The sequence below is a fragment of the Rhinoraja longicauda genome, chromosome 4 (genome assembly GCF_053455715.1).
Source record: "Rhinoraja longicauda isolate Sanriku21f chromosome 4, sRhiLon1.1, whole genome shotgun sequence".
Classification (NCBI taxonomy): domain Eukaryota; kingdom Metazoa; phylum Chordata; class Chondrichthyes; order Rajiformes; family Arhynchobatidae; genus Rhinoraja; species Rhinoraja longicauda.
Genome location: NC_135956.1, coordinates 9,842,563 through 9,861,435, shown reverse-complemented (window position 1 = coordinate 9,861,435; position 18,873 = coordinate 9,842,563). Strand labels below are relative to the sequence as shown.

The 18,873-nt window shown below is 46.6% G+C and overlaps 1 protein-coding gene across 1 annotated transcript in view; it reads left to right on the top strand.

Moving 5' to 3' along the window:
• The first annotated feature begins 11,934 nt into the window (after nt 1-11,934).
• Nucleotides 11,935-18,873, top strand: part of sdc2 (syndecan 2) — an 81,280-nt gene continuing 74,341 nt past the window's right edge. The window contains exon 1 of the mRNA XM_078397149.1: nt 11,935-12,518. Coding sequence (XP_078253275.1) covers nt 12,459-12,518 — 60 coding nt within the window. The 5' untranslated portion in view covers nt 11,935-12,458. The remainder of the gene's footprint in view (nt 12,519-18,873) is intronic.

Genomic DNA, 18,873 nt, shown 5'->3' with positions numbered 1-18,873 from the left:
GTGCACAAATACATTGTGAGAATTCTGGCTTGCTGGTATGTCCAACGGACTATGCAAGTAAAATGGGGCAACAAGGTCTCAGGCCCATTTGGGGTTAGCAATGGTGTCAGACATGGGGGAATCTTGTCCCCAGTTCTTTTTAATCTCTATTTTGATGATCTGTCCAAGCAATTGAAAGCCTGTAATACTGGGTGCATGATTGGTAATACTCTAGTGAACCATATTATGTATGCAGATGGTCTTGTCTTAGTCCATCTAGCGCTGGTCCACAGCAGCTCTTTACTATATGTTCTGTGTTTGGTGTGGAGCACGAGATCAAATATAGTGCAGAGTGTTATTATGATCTGCAGAACCAATATGATCTGCAGAACCGGTCAGAGTGTTATTATGATCTGCAGAACCAAAGAGGATAAATGTCCAAAAATTCCTGATTTTTAAATTGTCTGGTAATAATCTTAGTGTCTGTACATCAATGATTTGGATGAGAACATACAGGGCAAGATTAGCAAGTTTGCTGATGATACAAAAGTTAGTGGTTTTGCAGAGAGTGAAGATGGTTGTGAACGATTGCAGCAGGATCTGGATCGATTGGCCAGGTGGGCGGAGGAATGGTTGATGGAATTTAATACAGAGAAGTGTGAGGTGTTGCATTTCGGGACGTCAAACAAGGGCAGGGCCTACACAGTGAATGGTAGGACTCTGGGTAGTGTTGAAGAGCAGAGGGATCTAGGAGTGCAGGTGCATGGTTCCTTGAAGGTGGAGTCGCAGGTAGATAAGGTGGTCAGAAAGGCTTTGGGCACTTTGGCCTTCATCAGTCAGAGTATTGAGTATAGAGGTTAGGAGGTCATGTTGCAGTTGTATAAGACGATGGTGAGACCACATTTAGAATATTGTGTGCAGTTCTGTGCACCACGTTATAGGAAAGATATTGTCAAGTTTGGAAGGGTTCAGAAAAGATTTACGAGGATGTTGCCAGGACTAGAAGGTGTGAGAGGTTGAGTAGGCTGGGTCTCTATTCCATGGAGCGCAGGAGGATGAGGGGAGATCTTATAGAGGTGTACAAAATCATGAGAGGAATAGAGTCTTTTGCCCAGAGTAGGGGAATCGAGGACCAGAGGGCATAGGTTCAAGGTGAAGGGGAAAAGATTTAATAGGAATCTGAGGGGTAACTTTTTCACATAAAGGGTGGTGGGTGTATGGAACAAGCTGCCAGAAGAGGTGGTTGAGGCTGGGACTATTCCATCATTTAAGAAACAGTTAGACAGGTACATGGAGAGGACAGGTTTGGAGGGATATGGACCAAACGCAAGCAAGTGGGACCAGTTTTGCTGGGATATGTTGGCCGGTGTGGGCAAGTTGGGCCGAAGGACCTGTTTCCACAAAGTATCGCACTATGACTCTATGACTCTAACTAAAGGACGCTCTTTTAAGAAGGAGATGGTGAGATATTTCTTTAGCCAGAGGGTTGGTGAATCTGTGGAATTATTTGCCACAGAAGGCTGTGGAGGCCATGTCAGTGGATATTTTTAAGGCAGAGATAGATAGATTCTTGATTAGTACGTGTGTCAGAGGTTATGGGGAGAAGGCAGGAGAATGGGGTTAGGAGGGAAAGATAAATCAGCCATGATTGAATGGCGGAATGGATTTGATGGGCCGAAATGCCTATTTCTACTCCTATCACGAATCAAGTTATGATCTTTACAACTGCACCATCGAGCCGCCTGGTCTGGCACTTATCATCCATCCTTCCCCCACTCCGGGTCCATTTCTCCACCACCACATTCTCCCATCCCTCCCCACTCACCCATCCTCCATTCCTCCCTCTGGTTCTACCTTTCACTCCACACGTTCCTTTTACTATCACCTTCCGCCTGCTGCACCCTTTTGTCTTCTCCACATCCCCTCCAGCCTTGGTTACCCTCTCTGCCTTTCTCTCCCACCTGACTTTTTCAGTCAGAGAGTTGTAAATCCGTGGAATTCTCTGCCTCAGAAGGCAGTGGAGGCCAATTCTCTGAATGCATTCAAGAGAGAGCTAGATAGAGCTCTTAAGGATAGCGGAGTCAGGGGGTATGGGGAGAAGGCAGGAACGGGGTACTGATTGAGAATGATCAGGCATGATCACATTGAATGGGGGATGCTGGCTCAAAGGGCTGAATGGCCTACTCCTGCACCTATTGTCTATTGTCTATTATCTATTGACTTGTCTGCCAAGCAGCCCCCCCTGACTTAAATGCAGCCTTCAGAGTCATAGAGTCTTACAGAACGGAAATAGGCCCTTCGGCCCAACTCATCCATGCCGACCAAGATGCCCCTTCTACACTGGTCCCACCTGCCCGTGTTTGGCCCATTTCCCAGTTGTTATCAGGCAACTGAACCATCCGACCAACAACTAGAGAGCAGTCCTGAACTACTATCTGTGTAGGAAGGAACTGCAGGCGCTGGTTTAAACCAAAGATAGACACGAAAAGCTGGAGCAACTCAGCGGAACTCAGCTGTTTGGCCCGCTGAGTTACTCCAGCTTTTTGTGCCCGAACTATTATCTATTGCATTGGAGACTCTCAAACTCTCTTTGATCAAACTTTACTGGCTTTATCTTGCAACAAATGTAATTCACAATAATTCCCCCATCATGCATCTGTACACTGTAGACGGCTCGATTGTAATCATGTATTGTCTTTCCGCTGACTGGATAGCACGCAACAAGAAAGCTTTTCACTGTACCTCGCTCGGTACACGTGACAATAAACTAATGACTAAATATTTCCTATCCATGTAATTGTCGAAATGTCTTTACAATTGTTATCAACTCCCTCCTCTGGCAGCTCGTTCCATACACCCGCCACCCCCTGTGTGAAAAAGGTGCCAGCTCTTGCCACACCCCTTCCCCTCACCTCTTTCTACCAGCTTTCCTCCCTCTACTCCATCAGTCTGAAGAAGGGTCCCGACCCAAAATGTCCATTCCCTCCACGGATGCTGTCTGACCCGCTGAGTTCCTCCAGCAGTCTCAGGATTCCAGCATCTGCAGTCTGTTGTGTCTCCAACCAATTTGTTCTGCCTTTCCATTAGGGATGGTTACTCATAAGTCACAGTTGCAATATTAGGCCCTTCAGCCCAATGAGTCTACTCCGCCATTCAATTCAACCATTCAATTCCGTCTCAACCCTATTCTCCTGCCTTCTCCCTAGTGCTAGTATCAGTTTGTGGAAATAAATATGTTCTGGAGCCACAAGACGTATTTTTATTTTATTTACTATATCGTTATGAAACCTATAGGCACTCTCCTTTCTCCCCCATAACCTCCCTCCCCTTTCCTCCCCCCCTCTCCTCTCCCCTGACCCCTGGCTGACCTTGCACCTGTCTCTCCCCTCCCCTCTCCCACACCTCCATTCGTACACAATTTGCACCTCGTCAATCCTCCAGCTTCACCTGTTCGCATCTCTCTAATCCTCTAGCTTCACACTCACTTTGTATGTGTTGATATCTGGCCTTGTTCCAACCATCTGCCTATCATACCCCTCCCCCATCACCCGTGTTCACCGGATATCCATCAATGGATGTTTTTAAGGCAGAGATAGATAGATTTTTGATTAATGCGGGTATCAAGGATTATGGGGAGAAGGCAGGAGAATGGGGTTGAGGGGGAGAGAGAGATCAGCCATGATTGAATGGTGGAGTAGACTTGGCTGAATGGCCTTATTCTGCTCCAAACACTTGATGGGCTGAATGGGCTAATTCTGTTTCTATTATGAACATGAGCTGAGGAACAGGTCCTTGAGCCCTCTGAGTCCTCCCTGTGACCACGTGGGTTTCCTCCGGGTGGTCCGGTTTCCTCCCGCATCCCAAAGATGTGCAGGTTTGCAGATTAATTGACTTCGGTAAAATTATCCCTAGTGCTTAGGGAGTGGATGAGGTGTTACGGGAAGAAGGCATGAGGATGGGAGAGATAGATCAGCCATGGTTGGATGTGTAGGAAGGAACTGCAGATGCTGGTTTAAACCGAAGATAGACACAAAATGCTGGAGTAATTCAGCGGGACAGGCAGCATCTCTGGAGAGAAGGAATGGGTGGCGTTTTGGGTCGAGACCCTTCTTCTGACAGTTTAGGGATAAGGGAAACGAGAGATATAGACGATGATGTGGAGAGATAGAGAACAATGAATAGAAGCTATGCAAAAAAGTAATGACAAAAAAGGGAACAGGCCATTGTTAACTGTTTGTTGGGTGAAAACGAGAAGCTAAGGGTGGAGTAGACTTGATGGGCCGAATGGCGTAATTCCGCTCCTATCACTTATGACCTTCTTGCCCCCTCCTCTCTCCCTGATTTCTATCCCCCCACCTCTACAATTAGTCTGAAGAAGGGTCCCGACCCGAAACATCACCTATCCATGTTCTCCTGAGATTTTTCCTGACCTGCTGAGTTAATCCAGCACTCTGTGTCTTTTTTTTTTGGTAAACCAGCACCTGCGTTTCCATGTTTATACAACGTTCTTAGGTTTTTGCTCGAGATTCCAACATCTTCAATTCCTTGTGTCTACAACTTTACATTTCTTCCTAAGGCCTTTTGGCTCAGGATTTGCAGAGGGCGGCACGGTGGCGCAGTGGTAAAGCTGCTGCCTTATAGTGCGAGAGTCCCGGGTTCGATCCTGACTACGGGGCTGTCTGTACGGAGTTTGTACATTCTCCCTGTGACCTGCGTGGGTTTTCTGTTTCCTCCCACACTCCAAAGACGTACAGGTTTGCAGGTTAATTGGCTTGGTATAAGTGTAAATTGTCCCTAGTGTGTGTCAGACAGTGTTAATGTGTGGGGATCGCTGGTCGGTGTGGACTCAGTGGGCCGAAGGGCCTGTTTCCATGCTGTGCCACTAAACTAAACTAAACTACAATTTTACATTTCTATTACGTTTTTGCTCAAGATTCCAGCATCTGCAATTCCTTGTATATCAAAGTTTACATTTTTTCTTAAATTCTTTTGCTCAGGATTCCAGCATCTGCAGCCTCTTGTGTCTACAACTTGCATTTTTTAAGCCCCTGTCCCAGTTCGGCGATTTTTTAGGCGACTACAGGCGACTAGGCTGTCGCCACACGGTTGCCGGGGTGTCGCGGGCACGGTCGTGAGTCGACTCCAAAGAGTCGTAGCGTCTTTCTGGACGCCGCTGGATTTTATCGAAACGTATAAGATTATTAAGGGGTTGGACACGTTAGAGGCAGGAAACATGTTCCCAATGTCGGGGGGGGGGGGGGGGTCCAGAACAAGGGGCCACAATTTAAGAATAAGGGGTAGGCCATTTAGAACGGAGATGAGGAAAAACTTTTTCAGTCAGAGAGTTGTGAATCTGTGGAATTCTCTGCCTCAGAAGGCAGTGGAGGCCAATTCTGTGAATGCATTCAAGAGAGAGCTAGATAGAGCTCTTAAGGATAGCGGAGTCAGGGGGTATGGGGAGAAGGCAGGAACGGGGTACTGATTGAGAATGATCAGCCATGATCACATTGAATGGTGGTGCTGTCTCGAAGGGCCGAATGGCCTCCTCCTGCACCTATTGACTATTGTCTATAATGTTTAAACATTTTCGGCGACTGTTGGTTTGACGCCAATGAGCGTAGCTTGACGTCTCCTGACGGGGGCGCTGTCGTAGGTTGTCGCCGGTGCTGACTTCGGCGAATTCCAAGTGTGGACTTGATCTGATCACCCATCAGTGTAATGTGTCCATAAATGATGTTCGGTTTTGTATGTTTTTGCACTTGTATTCTGTTTAAAGTTTGAATTTTAAAGTTTATTGAAATTTATTGAAGTAAAGCGTCTTTGAGTATATGAAAAGCGCTATATAAATAAAATGCATTATTATTATTATTATATTACAATATTTTTGTATGCACTGTTGTATGTTCTTATCAACCTTTTAAAAACATTTGTTTGAATATCAATAAAGGCAATTTTGATGCAAAATTGATGTATGAAGTTATTGTATTTCAGAGGTCAAGTCAAGTCAAGTCAAGTTTATTTGTCAGATGTAAGAAAATAACTGCAGATGCTGGTACAAATCGAAGGTATTTATTCACAAAATGCTGAAGTAACTCAGCAGGTCAGGCAGCATCTCAGGAGAGAAGGAATGGGTGACATTTCGGGTCGAGACCCTTCTTCAGACTGAAGAAGGGTCTTGACCCGAAACGTCGCCCATTCCTTCTCTCCTGAGATGCTGCCTGACCTGCTGAGTTACTCCAGCATTTTGTGAATAAATACCTAAGTTTATTTGTCACATACACATACACGATATGTATGTAGGTTAATTGGCTGGGTAAATGTAAAAATTGTCCCTAGTGGGTGTAGGATAGTGTTAATGTGTGGGGATCGCTGGGCGGCGCGGACTTGGTGGGCCGAAAAGGCCTGTTTCCACGCTGTATATATATGATATGATATGATATGATATGATATGATATGCAGTGAAATGAAAGTGGCAATGCCTACGGATTGTGCAAAAAAAATTACAATTACAGCATATAAATTAAAATTAATACAGAAAAAAACAATTAGTCCCTGGTGATATGAGAGTTAACAGTCCTGATGGCCTGTGGGAAGAAACTCCGTCTCATCCTCTCCGTTTTCACAGCGTGACAGCGGAGGCGTTTGCCTGACCGTAGCAGCTGGAACAGTCCGTTGCTGGGGTGGCAGGGGTCCTTCATAATCTTGCTTACTCTTGATCTGCACCTCCTGATGTATAGGTCCTGCAGGGGGGCGAGTGTAGTTCCCATGATGCGTTCAGCCATCATGGCATCACTTTCAAATAGTCATGATGCAGAATGATTGGAAACCCTACCATACACCCCCTTTTATAGGGAAAGTGGGTGAAAAGTGAATTGTCTACAGTTGTCTTCAGTATTCAGGGTCATAGCTTGTCGTAGCTTGTCGCTGGCAGACGTAGGTTGACTACGGTTGTCGTAGGTTGTCGCCTCTGTGGTGGTAGGTTGTCCTAGGTGTCATCGTAGGTTGTCGTAGGTGCGGTCGTAGGTGGACGTCCTACTCGCGACGATTGGGTCGCCGGTTGTCGGTAGCTTGCCGTAGCTTGACATCGACTAGGCGGTAGGTTGTTGTAGCTTGTCGTAGACATTGTCGTAGGGGGGTCCAGTCGCCGGTTTTTCGGCGACCTGCTACGACTATGACAGTCGTCGGCAGTCACCTTAAAAAACGCCTAAGTGGAACAAGGCCTTTAGTTATTTTGGGGTTAGAATTCCAGCATCTGCAATTTGTTGTTTGCATCTTTACATGTGTACTCGGTACAAGTTCCTTGGCACCATAGGTAGATAGGGTGGTCAAAAAGTCTTTTGCCACATTAGGTCATAAGGTCATTAGAGATAGGAGTAGAATTAGGCCATCCGGCCCATCAAGTCTACTCCGCCATTCGATCATGGCTGATCTATCTTTCCCTCTCAACCCCATTCTCCTGCCTTCTCCCCATAACCCCCTGACACCCGTACTAATCAAGAATATATCTCTGCCTTAAAAATATCCACTGACTTGGCCTCCACATCCTTCTGTGGCAAAGAATTCCACAGATTCACCATGCTCTGACTAAAGAAATTTCTCCTCATCCCCTTCCTAAAAGCACCTCCTGGCAGACTTGAGTTAATTCAACTCAGTTTGAGCTGAATAGAATTACTCCAGTATGAGTATTGGCCCCATTCTGTTATGAGTATAGAAGTTGGGAGGTCATGTTGCAGTTGTATAAGACGTTGGCGAGGCCATATTCAGTATTGTGTTCCGTTCTGGGCACCATGTTATAGGAAAGATATTGTTGTTGGAAAGGTTGCAGAATAGTTTTATAAGGATGTCTGTCACCAGGACTCGAGGGTCTGAGCTGTAGGGAAGAGGTTAAGTATGGAATACTATTCCATGTCAACTTATTTACATCGGTGAAACCAAACGCAGGCTCGGTGATCACTTCACTCAACACCTGCGCTCGGTCCGCGTTAACCAACCTGATCTCCCGGTGGCCGAGCACTTCAACTCCCCCTCCCACTCCCAGTCTGACTTTTCTGTCATGGGCCTCCTCCAGTGCCGTAGTGAGGCCCACCGGAAATTGGAAGAACAGCACCTCATATTTCGCCTGGGCAGCTTGCAGCCCAGTGGAATGAACATCGACTTGTCCAACTTTAGATAGTTCCTCTGTCCCTCTCTTCCCCTCCCCCTTCCCAGATCTCCCTCTATCTTGCTGTCTCCACCTATATCCTTCCTTTATCCCGCCCCCCTGACATCAGTCTGAAGAAGGGTCTCGACCCGAAATGTCGCCCATTCCTTCTCTCCCGAGATGCTGCCTGACCTGCTGAGCTACTCCAGCATTTTGTGAATAAATACCGGTGATCTTATAGAAGTGTATAAAATCAAGAGGATTACATCAGATAGACGCACAGAGTCTCTTGTCCAGAGTGGGGGAATCGAGGACCAGAAGACATATGTTTAAGGTGAAGGGGGAAAGATTTTATAGGAATTTGAGGCGTAACGTTTTCACACAGAGGGTGGTGGGTGTATGGAACGAGTTGCCAGAGGCAGGGAGTATCGCAATGTTTAAGAAGCATTTAGACAGGTACATGTATAGGACAGGTTTAGAGGGATATGGACCAAGCGCAGGCAGGTAGGACTAGTGCAGATGGGACATGTTGGTTGGCGTGGGCAAGTTGGGGCAAAGGGCTATTTCCACACTGTATCACTCTATATAACAGAGACGCAATAGAAGTGTGAAAACACACACCTGCAGATTCAGGGACAGTTTCTTTCCAGCTGTTATCAGGCAGCTGAACCATTCTACCACAACCAGAAAGCAGTGCTGAACTACTATCTACCTCATTGGTGACCCTCAGACTATCCTTGATTGGACTTTACTGGCTTTCCCTTGCACTAAACGTTATTCCCTGAACATGTATCTGTACACTGTAAATGGCCCGATTGTAATCATGTACAGGGCCGTTTTTACAGCATTATGGGCCCCCAGGCAAAGCAGTGTACTGGGGCCCCTACCGTTACTCTCCCCCACCCCCCTTTCCCTACCAGCTCCCCCCCCTGTCTTGCCGGCGAAAAGCACTTACCGAAAAGCACTTAGCGATGGACTTAGGGTGCTACATTGTTGCGAAAAGCACGTACAGATCGCTGTGGGAAGCACTTAGTGACCGAAAATGTTGCGAAAAAAGCACTTATTGAACCTACATTTTTAAAGTAGTATTTATTTATTGCAAGTCACTTAACATACACAGATCAGCATGTGGCCCCTATGCTCGTGGGGCCCCGGGCAAGTGCCCATCAGGCCCATGCGTTAAGAAGGCCCTGATCATGTATTGTCTTTCCGCTGACTGGTTAGCACGCAACCAAAGCTTTTCACTGTAGATAAACTCAAAGGGCTGGAGTAACTCAGCAGGTCGGGCAGCATCTCTGGAGAAATGGAACAGATGACGTTTTGAGTCGAGACCCTTCTTTCACTGTACTTCGGTACACGTGACAATAAATTAAACTGAACTGAACTATTAAAATTTTTCGGAAGGAACTGCAGATGCTGGTTCAAACTGAAGATAGACACAAAAAGCTGGAGTAACAGCGGGTCAGACAACAAAACCTTTGCTCAATTTTGCAAAATTATGTGTCTGCAACTTTACATTTTAACTTTTGTAACTTTGCAAAATTTTGTGTCTGCAACTTTACATTCCTGCTCAGTTTGTATTTTGCTCAGGATTCCAGCAGATGCAGCCTCTTATGTCTGCAACTTTGCATTACTGCTTAGTTTTAAAAAAAATCTCAGGATTGCAGCATCTGCAAATTATATTACTGCTTAGTTTCTATTTAGCTCAGGATTGCAGTATCTGCAGCCTCTTTACATTACTGCTTAGTCTGTACTTAGCTCAGGATTGCAGCATAGAAATATTGAAAATAGGTGCAGGAGTAGGGCATTCGGCCCTTCGAGCCATTCAATATGATTATGGCTAATCATCTAAAATCAGTACCCTGTTCCTGCTTTTTCCCCAAATCCCTTGATTCCGTTAGCCCGAAGAGCTAAATCCAACTGTCTCTGGAAAACATCCAGTGAATTGGCCTCCACTGCCTTCTGTGGCAGTGAATTCCACAGATTCACAACTGTCTGGGTGAACTTTTTTTCCTCATCTCAGTCCTAAATGGCCTACCCCTTATTCTTAAACACCGTCCGGGCCTACACCGTCCTCCAGGCCTAATACCGTATTAGGCCCCGGCCGGGGGCGCTGTAGGCCTGGACACTGTAGGCCCCATCACTGTAGGCCCCGAAGCTGTAGGTCCCAACAGATTAGGTCCCAACACACTAGGTTTCTGACATTTTAGCTCCAGGACAGTCTAGGTCCGGAGGCCCGGGAGCCGTCTAATGGAGGTTGTGTAGCAACCCGCCTCCCAGCCCGGGCGGCTGCCATTGGTGGAAGGGGAGCACTTAGCCGCTGGCTGGGTGAGGTCACATGGGGAGCGAGGCGGTGACGTCACCTTGTCCCGTATTTGGGAGTGAGGAAGTTGGCAACCTTACTCACATTTAATTCCCTCGTCTAAATCGTTAATATATGTATTGTAAATAACTGGGGTTCCAGCACCGGGACTTGCGGCACCCCACTAGTCACTGCCTGCCATTCTGAAAAGGGCCCGTTAATTCCTACTCTTTGCTTCCTGTCTGCCAACCAGTTCTCTATCCATGTCAATACCCTACCCCCTGCAGCCTCTTTGCATTGCTGCCTAGTGTGCATTTTGCTCAGGAGTGCAGCATCTTTGCATTACTGCTTAGTTTTTTAAAAAAAATTGCTCAGGATTGCAGCATCTGCAGTGCAACCCTTTGGTGTGAATCTGTGGAATTAATTCACTGCCTCGGAAGGCAGTGGAGGCCGATTCACTGGATGCATTCAAAAGAGAGAGTTAGATAGAAGAGCTCTTAGGGCTGGCGGAATCAAGGGGGGTGTGGGGAGAGGGCAGGATTGTGGATGATCAGCCATGATCACATTGAATGGCGGTGCTGGCTGGAAGGGCTGAATGGCCTCCTCCTGCACCTATTGTCTATAGCGGAATCAGGGGGTGTGGGGAGAGGGCAGGATTGTGGATGATCAGCCATGATCACATTGAATGGCGGTGCTGGCTAGAAGGGCTGAATGGCCTCCTCCTGCACCTATTGTCTATTGTCTATAGCGGAATCAAGGGGGTGTGGGGAGAGGGCAGGATTGTGGATGATCAGCCATGATCAAAGTGAATGGCGGTGCTGGCTAGAAGGGCTGAATGGCCTCCTGCACCTATTGTCTAGAGCGGAACCAAGGGGGTGTGGGGAGAGGGCAGGATTGTGGATGATCAGCCATGATCAAAGTGAATGGCGGTGCTGGCTTGAAGGGCTGAATGGCCTCCTGCACCTATTGTCTAGAGCGGAATCAAGGGGGGTGTGGGGAGAGGGCAGGATTGTGGATGATCAGCCATGATCAAAGTGAATGGCGGTGCTGGCTAGAAGGGCTGAATGGCCTCCCGCACCTATTGTCTAGAGCGGAATCAAGGGGGGTGTGGGGAGAGGGCAGGATTGTGGATGATCAGCCATGATCAAAGTGAATGGCGGTGCTGGCTAGAAGGGCTGAATGGCCTCCTGCACCTATTGTCTAGAGCGGAATCAAGGGGGGTGTGGGGAGAGGGCAGGATTGTGGATGATCAGCCATGATCACATTGAATGGCGGTGCTGGCCGGAAGGGCTGAATGGCCTTCACCTGCACCCCCCCCCATTGTCTATGTGTCCATGCATGTGCGTGCCTGCATGAGAGGCACACATTGCTACAATGCTCCACATTGCTACCATTAGGGCGGCGCTACCATTGCAGCCCCGGGGCCGCTGTCATCAATCAAAGCCGAGCTGCCTCCACCCACCGGGGCAGCGACGCGTTCTCTCTCCACCACCCCCCCCCCCCCCCTTCACTTAAATCCCCAAAGCCGGAGCGTTTGGAGGTTATTTCCAGGAGAGTTTAGGTAAGGACTTGGGATAATCTGCAGAGAAAAGGAAAAGCACCGGTTCAGTTTTAGTCCCTGCTCATTGCAAATCGCGGGTGTTTTGTAAAGAAGAACAAATACAAATAGATACATTTCCCTGCAACGAGACGCAAAACTTTGTTCTCCTTTTTCTAAAACGATGCATCTGCATTTGAACCCCAGGGAAGAAGGGATTCAAGGATAGAGGCGAGGATAAGAGAGTCCGCAGAAGAATATTCCTTAAAGAAGAAGGAAGGAGGAGGAGAAGAAGAAGGAGGAACAGAAGCAGAATAAGAAGACAGAATAAGAAGACAGAATAGAGAGGCAGCGTTTGCCGTTCAGTGAGGTTGTGTTTTTTGCAGCCAAAGCAAAGGGGGGAATCTGCAGCCCGGGAGGGAAGCTCGTGAGTTTCTGCAGCCACCCCCCCCCCCCCAACTCTTTTTTATTTTTTAATTTTTTTTGCAAAAGCTACAAGCATGAAGAACGCCTGGATACTCCTGACTCTCAGTCTCTGCATGCTGGCTAACGGGGAGCTGGTAAGTCCTGTGCACACACACACACACACACACACACACACACACAGACTTGTCACTCGATCACGGGTAGAGTAAAATCCCTTTTTAAAACCGATGGATCAGATGCAGCCGGCGTCAGCAGAGATTGCATTTGCCACCGACGCGGTTTTAGCAACGATCTCTCGACTAGTCCCACACTCTTTCCTGCAACAACAACAACAAAAAAGTTTAAAAGCAGAGTTGTCATTTTAAAATGCAACAAACACACAATGTCTACAACGCAATAACATGCAATACCTGCAGCGTGGCAAATTATATTTGCAATGGGAGGAATGTTGCAATGGAATAGAAGCAATATCACAATTGAATTAAAGATTGCCTTGAATGAACAAGGCAGTCAACCTCCACTTCTGTGGCTGTGCATGCATTTTGATTTACATCTGGTTGATTTTCCATAGGAAGCTTTTTTTAAATTTGCCCAGGACCTTGCATTGCAAGGTTGAGTGAGTTGGAATTAAACACTGAGGGTCGTTTGCATGCGTTGCAAAAAACGCACCCGTGTGCAATGTGCATTGCGTGTATTTTTTTTTTTGTTGTTGCGGGGATGCGAGTTCTTTTTAATCCCTCCGAACAAAACTCACGGCAGTTTTGCCCCGGGGCTGTGCAAAGGGAGATTTGCAGGAAATTATTTCTCCCTGAGCGAGGATCAAGAGGAACAAACCTGTTTGGGGGAACTGAGTATGTATTAATCTCCGGAAGTAAGAGATGAAAAGGAACAACTTTACACACACACACACACAAAAGTTTCTGTGCATGTGGAAAGTGCAGGTGGGATATTCCGTTGAAGTAACTTTGCAAGTCCTTTAGATGGCGTGTGTGATTTTTAACCACTCTCCTATTCGCCCTTTGATGTAAAAATGCACGATTATTAAATTCTGCAAAGCCACAGATGTTGTGCAAATGCAGTCCAGTCCTTGAGTCATTGATTCCCTGCATCTTTCAAGACATTGTTATCTAGTTCCAGGTTTGCTTTCATTTAACTTGAAGCTCTTGAATGATTCTCCACAAAACCATCCACGCAAAACAAAGTCCAGTGAGTTTGTAGTGCAGATGGGCACAAAATGCTGGAGTAACTCAGCGGGACACACAGCATCTCAGGAGAGAAGGAATGGGTAACGAGACCCTTCTTCTGGGTCCCGACCCAAAACATCACCCATTCCTCCTCTCCAGAGATGCTGCCTGACCCCCTGAGTTACTCCAACATTTTGTGTCTACGGTATAAGCCCGCATCTGCAGTTCCTTCAGACATAATTCAAAGTGAAGTTACATATTTGTTCTGGGTGGAGTATTATCCAGAACAGCTATTTCATACAGTCGAAGATGGACACAAAACGTTGGAGCAACCCAGCGGGTCAGGCAGCATCTCTGGAGAAAATGCTGCCTGACCCGCTGATTTACTCCAGCTTTTTGCATCTATCTTCGGTGTAAACCAGCATCTGCAGTTCCTTCCTACACATTTCATAGAACCATACAGCGTGGAAACAGGCCCTTCGGCCCAACTTGCCCACACCGGCCAACATATCCCAGCTACACTAGTCCCACCTGCCTGTGTTTGGTCCATATCCCTCCAAACCTGTCCTATCCATGTACCTGTCTAACTGTTTCTTAAAAGTTGCAATAGTCCCTGCCTCAACTACCTCCTATGGCAGTTCATTCCTGACACCAACCTTTGTATGAAAAAGTTACCCCTCAGATTCAATAGACAATAGGTGCAGGAGTAGGCCATTCGGCCCTTCGAGCCAGCACCACCATTCAATATGATCATGGCTGATCATTCTCAATCAGTACCCCGTTCCTGCCTTCTCCCCATACCCCCTGACTCCGCTGTCTTTACAAGAGCTCTATCTAGCTCTCTCTAGAATGCATTCAGAGAATTGGCCTCCACTGCCTTCTGAGGCAGAGAATTCCACAGATTTACAACTCTCTGACTGAAAAAGTTTTTTTTCATCTCCGTTCTAAATGGCCTACCCCTTATTCTTAAACTGTGGCCCCTGGTTCTGGACTCCCCCAACATTGGGAACATGATTCCTGCCTCTAACGTGTCCAACCCCTTAATAATCGTATATGTTTCGATAAGATCCCCACTCAAACGTCTAAATTCCAGTGTATAGAAGCCTAGTCGATCCAGTCTTTCAAAATATGACAGTCCTATTAAATCTTTTTCCCCCTCACCTTAAACATATGTCCTCTGGTTCTCGATTTCCCCACTCTGGGCAAGAGACTCTGTGCGTCTACCCGATCTATTCCTCTCATGATTTTGTATACTCTGCAAAGCTAATAAACTAAACTCCGAATCTTGAATCTGTATACATTGGAGTATTTCCAATGCTCGGTGAGATTTTTCTCGATTTCCCCTACTCTGGCCAAGTCAACATTTGTTTCACTTGTTTCGATGACATTTGCTTCACTCTTCAGACATGTTGCATTTTATGTCATTAAAATCATATTTATAAGAAGCCGATGGATCTGCAACAGTGTTACTTACGGGCAGTTGTCGCTTGGTTTCTGAATGTTTTGTAAAGAAATTCCACAGATCAAAAGAAACTCCGTCTAAATAAAAATGTAACCGAAGGGAACTGCAGATGCTGGTTTAATACCAAAGATAGACACAAGATGCTGGAGTAACTCAGCAGGACAGGCAGCATCTCTGGAGTCATTAGATCAGAAGTGATAGGAGTAGAATTAGGCCATTCGGCCCATCAAGTCTACTCCGCCATACAAACATGACTGATCTATCACTCCCTCCTAATCCCATTTTCCTGCCTTCACCCCATAACCTCTGACACCCGTACTAATCAGAGTCATAGAGTGATACAGCCTGGAAACAGGCCCATCGGCCCAACTTGCCCACACCGGCCAACATATCCCAGCTACACTAGTCCCACCTGCCTGTGTTTGGTCCATATCCCTCCAAACCTGTCCTATCCATGTACCTGTCTAACTGTTTCTTAAACGTTGGGATAGACCAGCCTTAACTACCTCCTCTGGCAGCTCGTTCCATACACCCACCACCCTTTGTATGAAAAAAGTTACCCCTCAGATTTCTATTAAATCTTTTCCCCTTCACTGTAAAACCTATGTCCTCTGGTCCTCGATTTCCCTACTCTGGGCAAATTATTTTAATCTGGAGAAAATGCATAGGTGATGTTTCGGGTTGGGACCCTTCTTCGAACATCACTTATCCATGTTCTCCAGAGATGCTACCTGACCTGGAATTTAGAAGGATGAGAGGAGATCTTATCGAAACGTATAAGATTATTAAGGGGTTGGACACGTTAGAGGCAGGAAACATGTTCCCAATGTTGGGGGAGTCCAGAACAAGGGGCCACAGTTTAAGAATAAGGGGTAGGCCATTTAGAACTGAGATGAGGAAAGACTTTTTCAGTCAGAGAGTTGTAAATTTGTGGAATTCTCTGCCTCGGAAGGCAGTGGAGGCCAATTCTCTGAATGCATTCAAGAGAGAGATAGATAGAGCTCTTAAGGATAGCGGTCAGGGGGTATGGGGAGAAGGCAGGAACGGGGTACTGATTGAGAATGATCAGCCATGAGGGCGGCACGGTAGCGCAGCGGTAGAGTTGCTGCTTTACAGCGAATGCAGCGCCGGAGACTCAGGTTCAATCCTGACTACGGGTGCTGTACTGTAAGGAGTTTGTACGTTCTCCCCGTGACCTGCGTGGGTTTTCTCCGAGATCTTCGGTTTCCTCCCACACTCCAAAGACGTACGGGTATGTAGGTTAATTTGACTGGGTAAATGTAAAAAATTGTCCCTGGTGTGTGTAGGATAGTGTTAATGTGCGGGGATCGCTGGGCGGCGTGGACTTGGTGGGCCGAAAAGGCCTGTTTCCGCGCTGTATATATATGATATGATATGATATGATATATCACATTGAATGGCGGTGCTGGCTCGAAGGGCTGAATGGCCTACTCCTGCACCTATTGTCTATTGACCCACTTTCTCCAGCATTTTGTGGCTTATCTTTGTGTGTAAATAAAATTTCAACAAACATCACTGGACATCAGAAATTTTTCAGATTATAAGATTGTTTACCAATGTTTCGAATTTAGGACAGTAGTTTAGTTTGGAGATACGGCGCAGAAACAGGCCCTTCGGCCTGCCGAGCCCGCACTGACCAGTGATCCCAGCACATTAACACTTTTCTACACACACTAGGCACAATTTACACATACACGAAGCCAATTAAACTATGAACCTGTACGTCTTTGGAGTGTGGGAGGAAACTGAAGATCTCAGTGAAAATCCATGAAGGTCACAGGGAGAACGTACAAACTCCGTAAAGACAGCACCCGTAGTCAGGATCGAAGCTGAATCTCTGGTGCTGTGGGGCAGCAACTCTACCGCTGCACCACAGTGCTGCCCCCGCCGTGCAGAGTGGCACAAGAACAGACCGCACACAGCATGTCATACAGCATGGAAATGGGCCCTCTGCCCAACTTGCCCCTGCCAACCAAGATATCCCTTCTTGGCGGCACGGTGGCGCAGCGGTAGAGTTGCTGCCTTACAGCGAATGCAGTGCCTGAGACTCAGGTTCGATCCTGACTACGGGCGCTGTCTGTACGGAGTTTGTACGTTCTCCCCGTGACCTGCGTGGTGTTTCTCCGAGATCTTCGGTTTCCTCCCACACTCCAAAGACGTACAGGTATGTAGGTTAATTGACTGGGTAAATGTAAAAATTGTCCCTAGTGTGTGTAGGATAGTGTTAATGTGCGGGGATCGCTGGGCGGCGCGGACTCGGTGGGCCGAAGGGCCTGTTTCCGCGCTGTATCTCTAAAATCTAAAAAAATCTACACGAGTCCCACCTCCCTGTGTTTGGCCCATATCGCCCTAAACCATTCATATCCTCATATCTGTCCAAAAGAAGGGTCTCGAACGAAAACGTCACCATTCCTTTTTTCCATAGATGCTGCCTGACCCGCTGAGTTACTCCAGCAATTTATGCCTGTCTACCTATCCAAGGGTCTTTTAAATGTTAAAGGTAGACACAAAGTGCTGGACTAACTCGGCCGGTCAGGCATCATCTGTGGAGATAAAAGATGGGTGACGTTTCTGTTGGGGTCCTTTCTTCATACGCTGACCTCTTCTATCTTTGGTTAAAACCTAGCATCTGCAGTTCCTTTTTATTACTTTAAAATGTTGTTCTAGTACCAAATCTCCCCTGCCTGCTCGTGATCCATATCCCTCCAAAAGCTTATCTAAACCAAATTATTGACAGTCAAAGTACTAACAATTTTGCAAACTCAACCAAACGTCTTACAGGAAAGCAGTGAACAGTGCAAAATGAAATAGAAGCCGTAAAGCAAATTGATCAGGTCAATTGTATCAACAATTGTATGAACATACTATCAAAAAAGTATGGAAAAATTAAAGTAGTCTAATTTTGTTGCAAACTGAAGTGGTAATGGGTCTCATGTAGGAAGGAACTGCAGATGCTGATTCACACTATAGACACAAAATGCTGGAGTAACTCAGCGGGCCAGGCAGCATCTCTGGAGAGAAGGAATGGCGTGACGTTTCAGTTCGAGACCCTTCTTCGGACTGAGAGTCGGGGGCGAGGGAGACGAAATGAGAGATCAAAGAGGATAAGGCTCAAGGAAAATGTAGAATATAGATCATTGTTAGCAAGCAGGCTTACAAAGTAGACTTTAATCAGGACAGTCAAACTAGTCGGAGAACTGGGTTGGGGAGGGATGGAGGGAGAGGGAAAGCAAGGGTTACTTGAAGTTAGAGAAGTCAATGTTCATACTGCCGGGGTGTGAGCTGCCCAAGAGAAATATGGGGAGGTGTTTCTCCAATTTGCGCTGGGCCTCACTCTGACAGTCTCTATATCTAGTGCGGACAGTCAGAATATGTTAGGAGGAACTGCAGAGTCAATGATTTGGTTTTCGATGGTGGAAATAAATATGTTTATAAGAGAGAGATGTGTGAGGGATGTCTAAGATGCAAAAACAAGGATTGAAGAGTAGTTTGTGATCCAGTTTAGTTTATTGTCACTTGTACCGAGGTACAGTGAAAAGCTTTTTGTTACGTGCTAACCAGTCAGCAGAAAGACAATGCATGATTGCAATTGAGGCATTTACAGTGTACAGATACATGGTAAGGGAATAACGTTTAGTGCAAGGTAAAGCCAGCAGAGTCTGATCAAGGATAGTCCGAGGATCACCAATGAGGTAGATAGTAGTTCAGCACTGCTCTCTGGTTGCGGTAGGATTGTTCAGTTGCCTGATAACAGCTGGGAAGAAACTGTCTCTGTCCGGACTGTCTCAGTGCATTTGACGGAGATGTAAATATCAAATAATC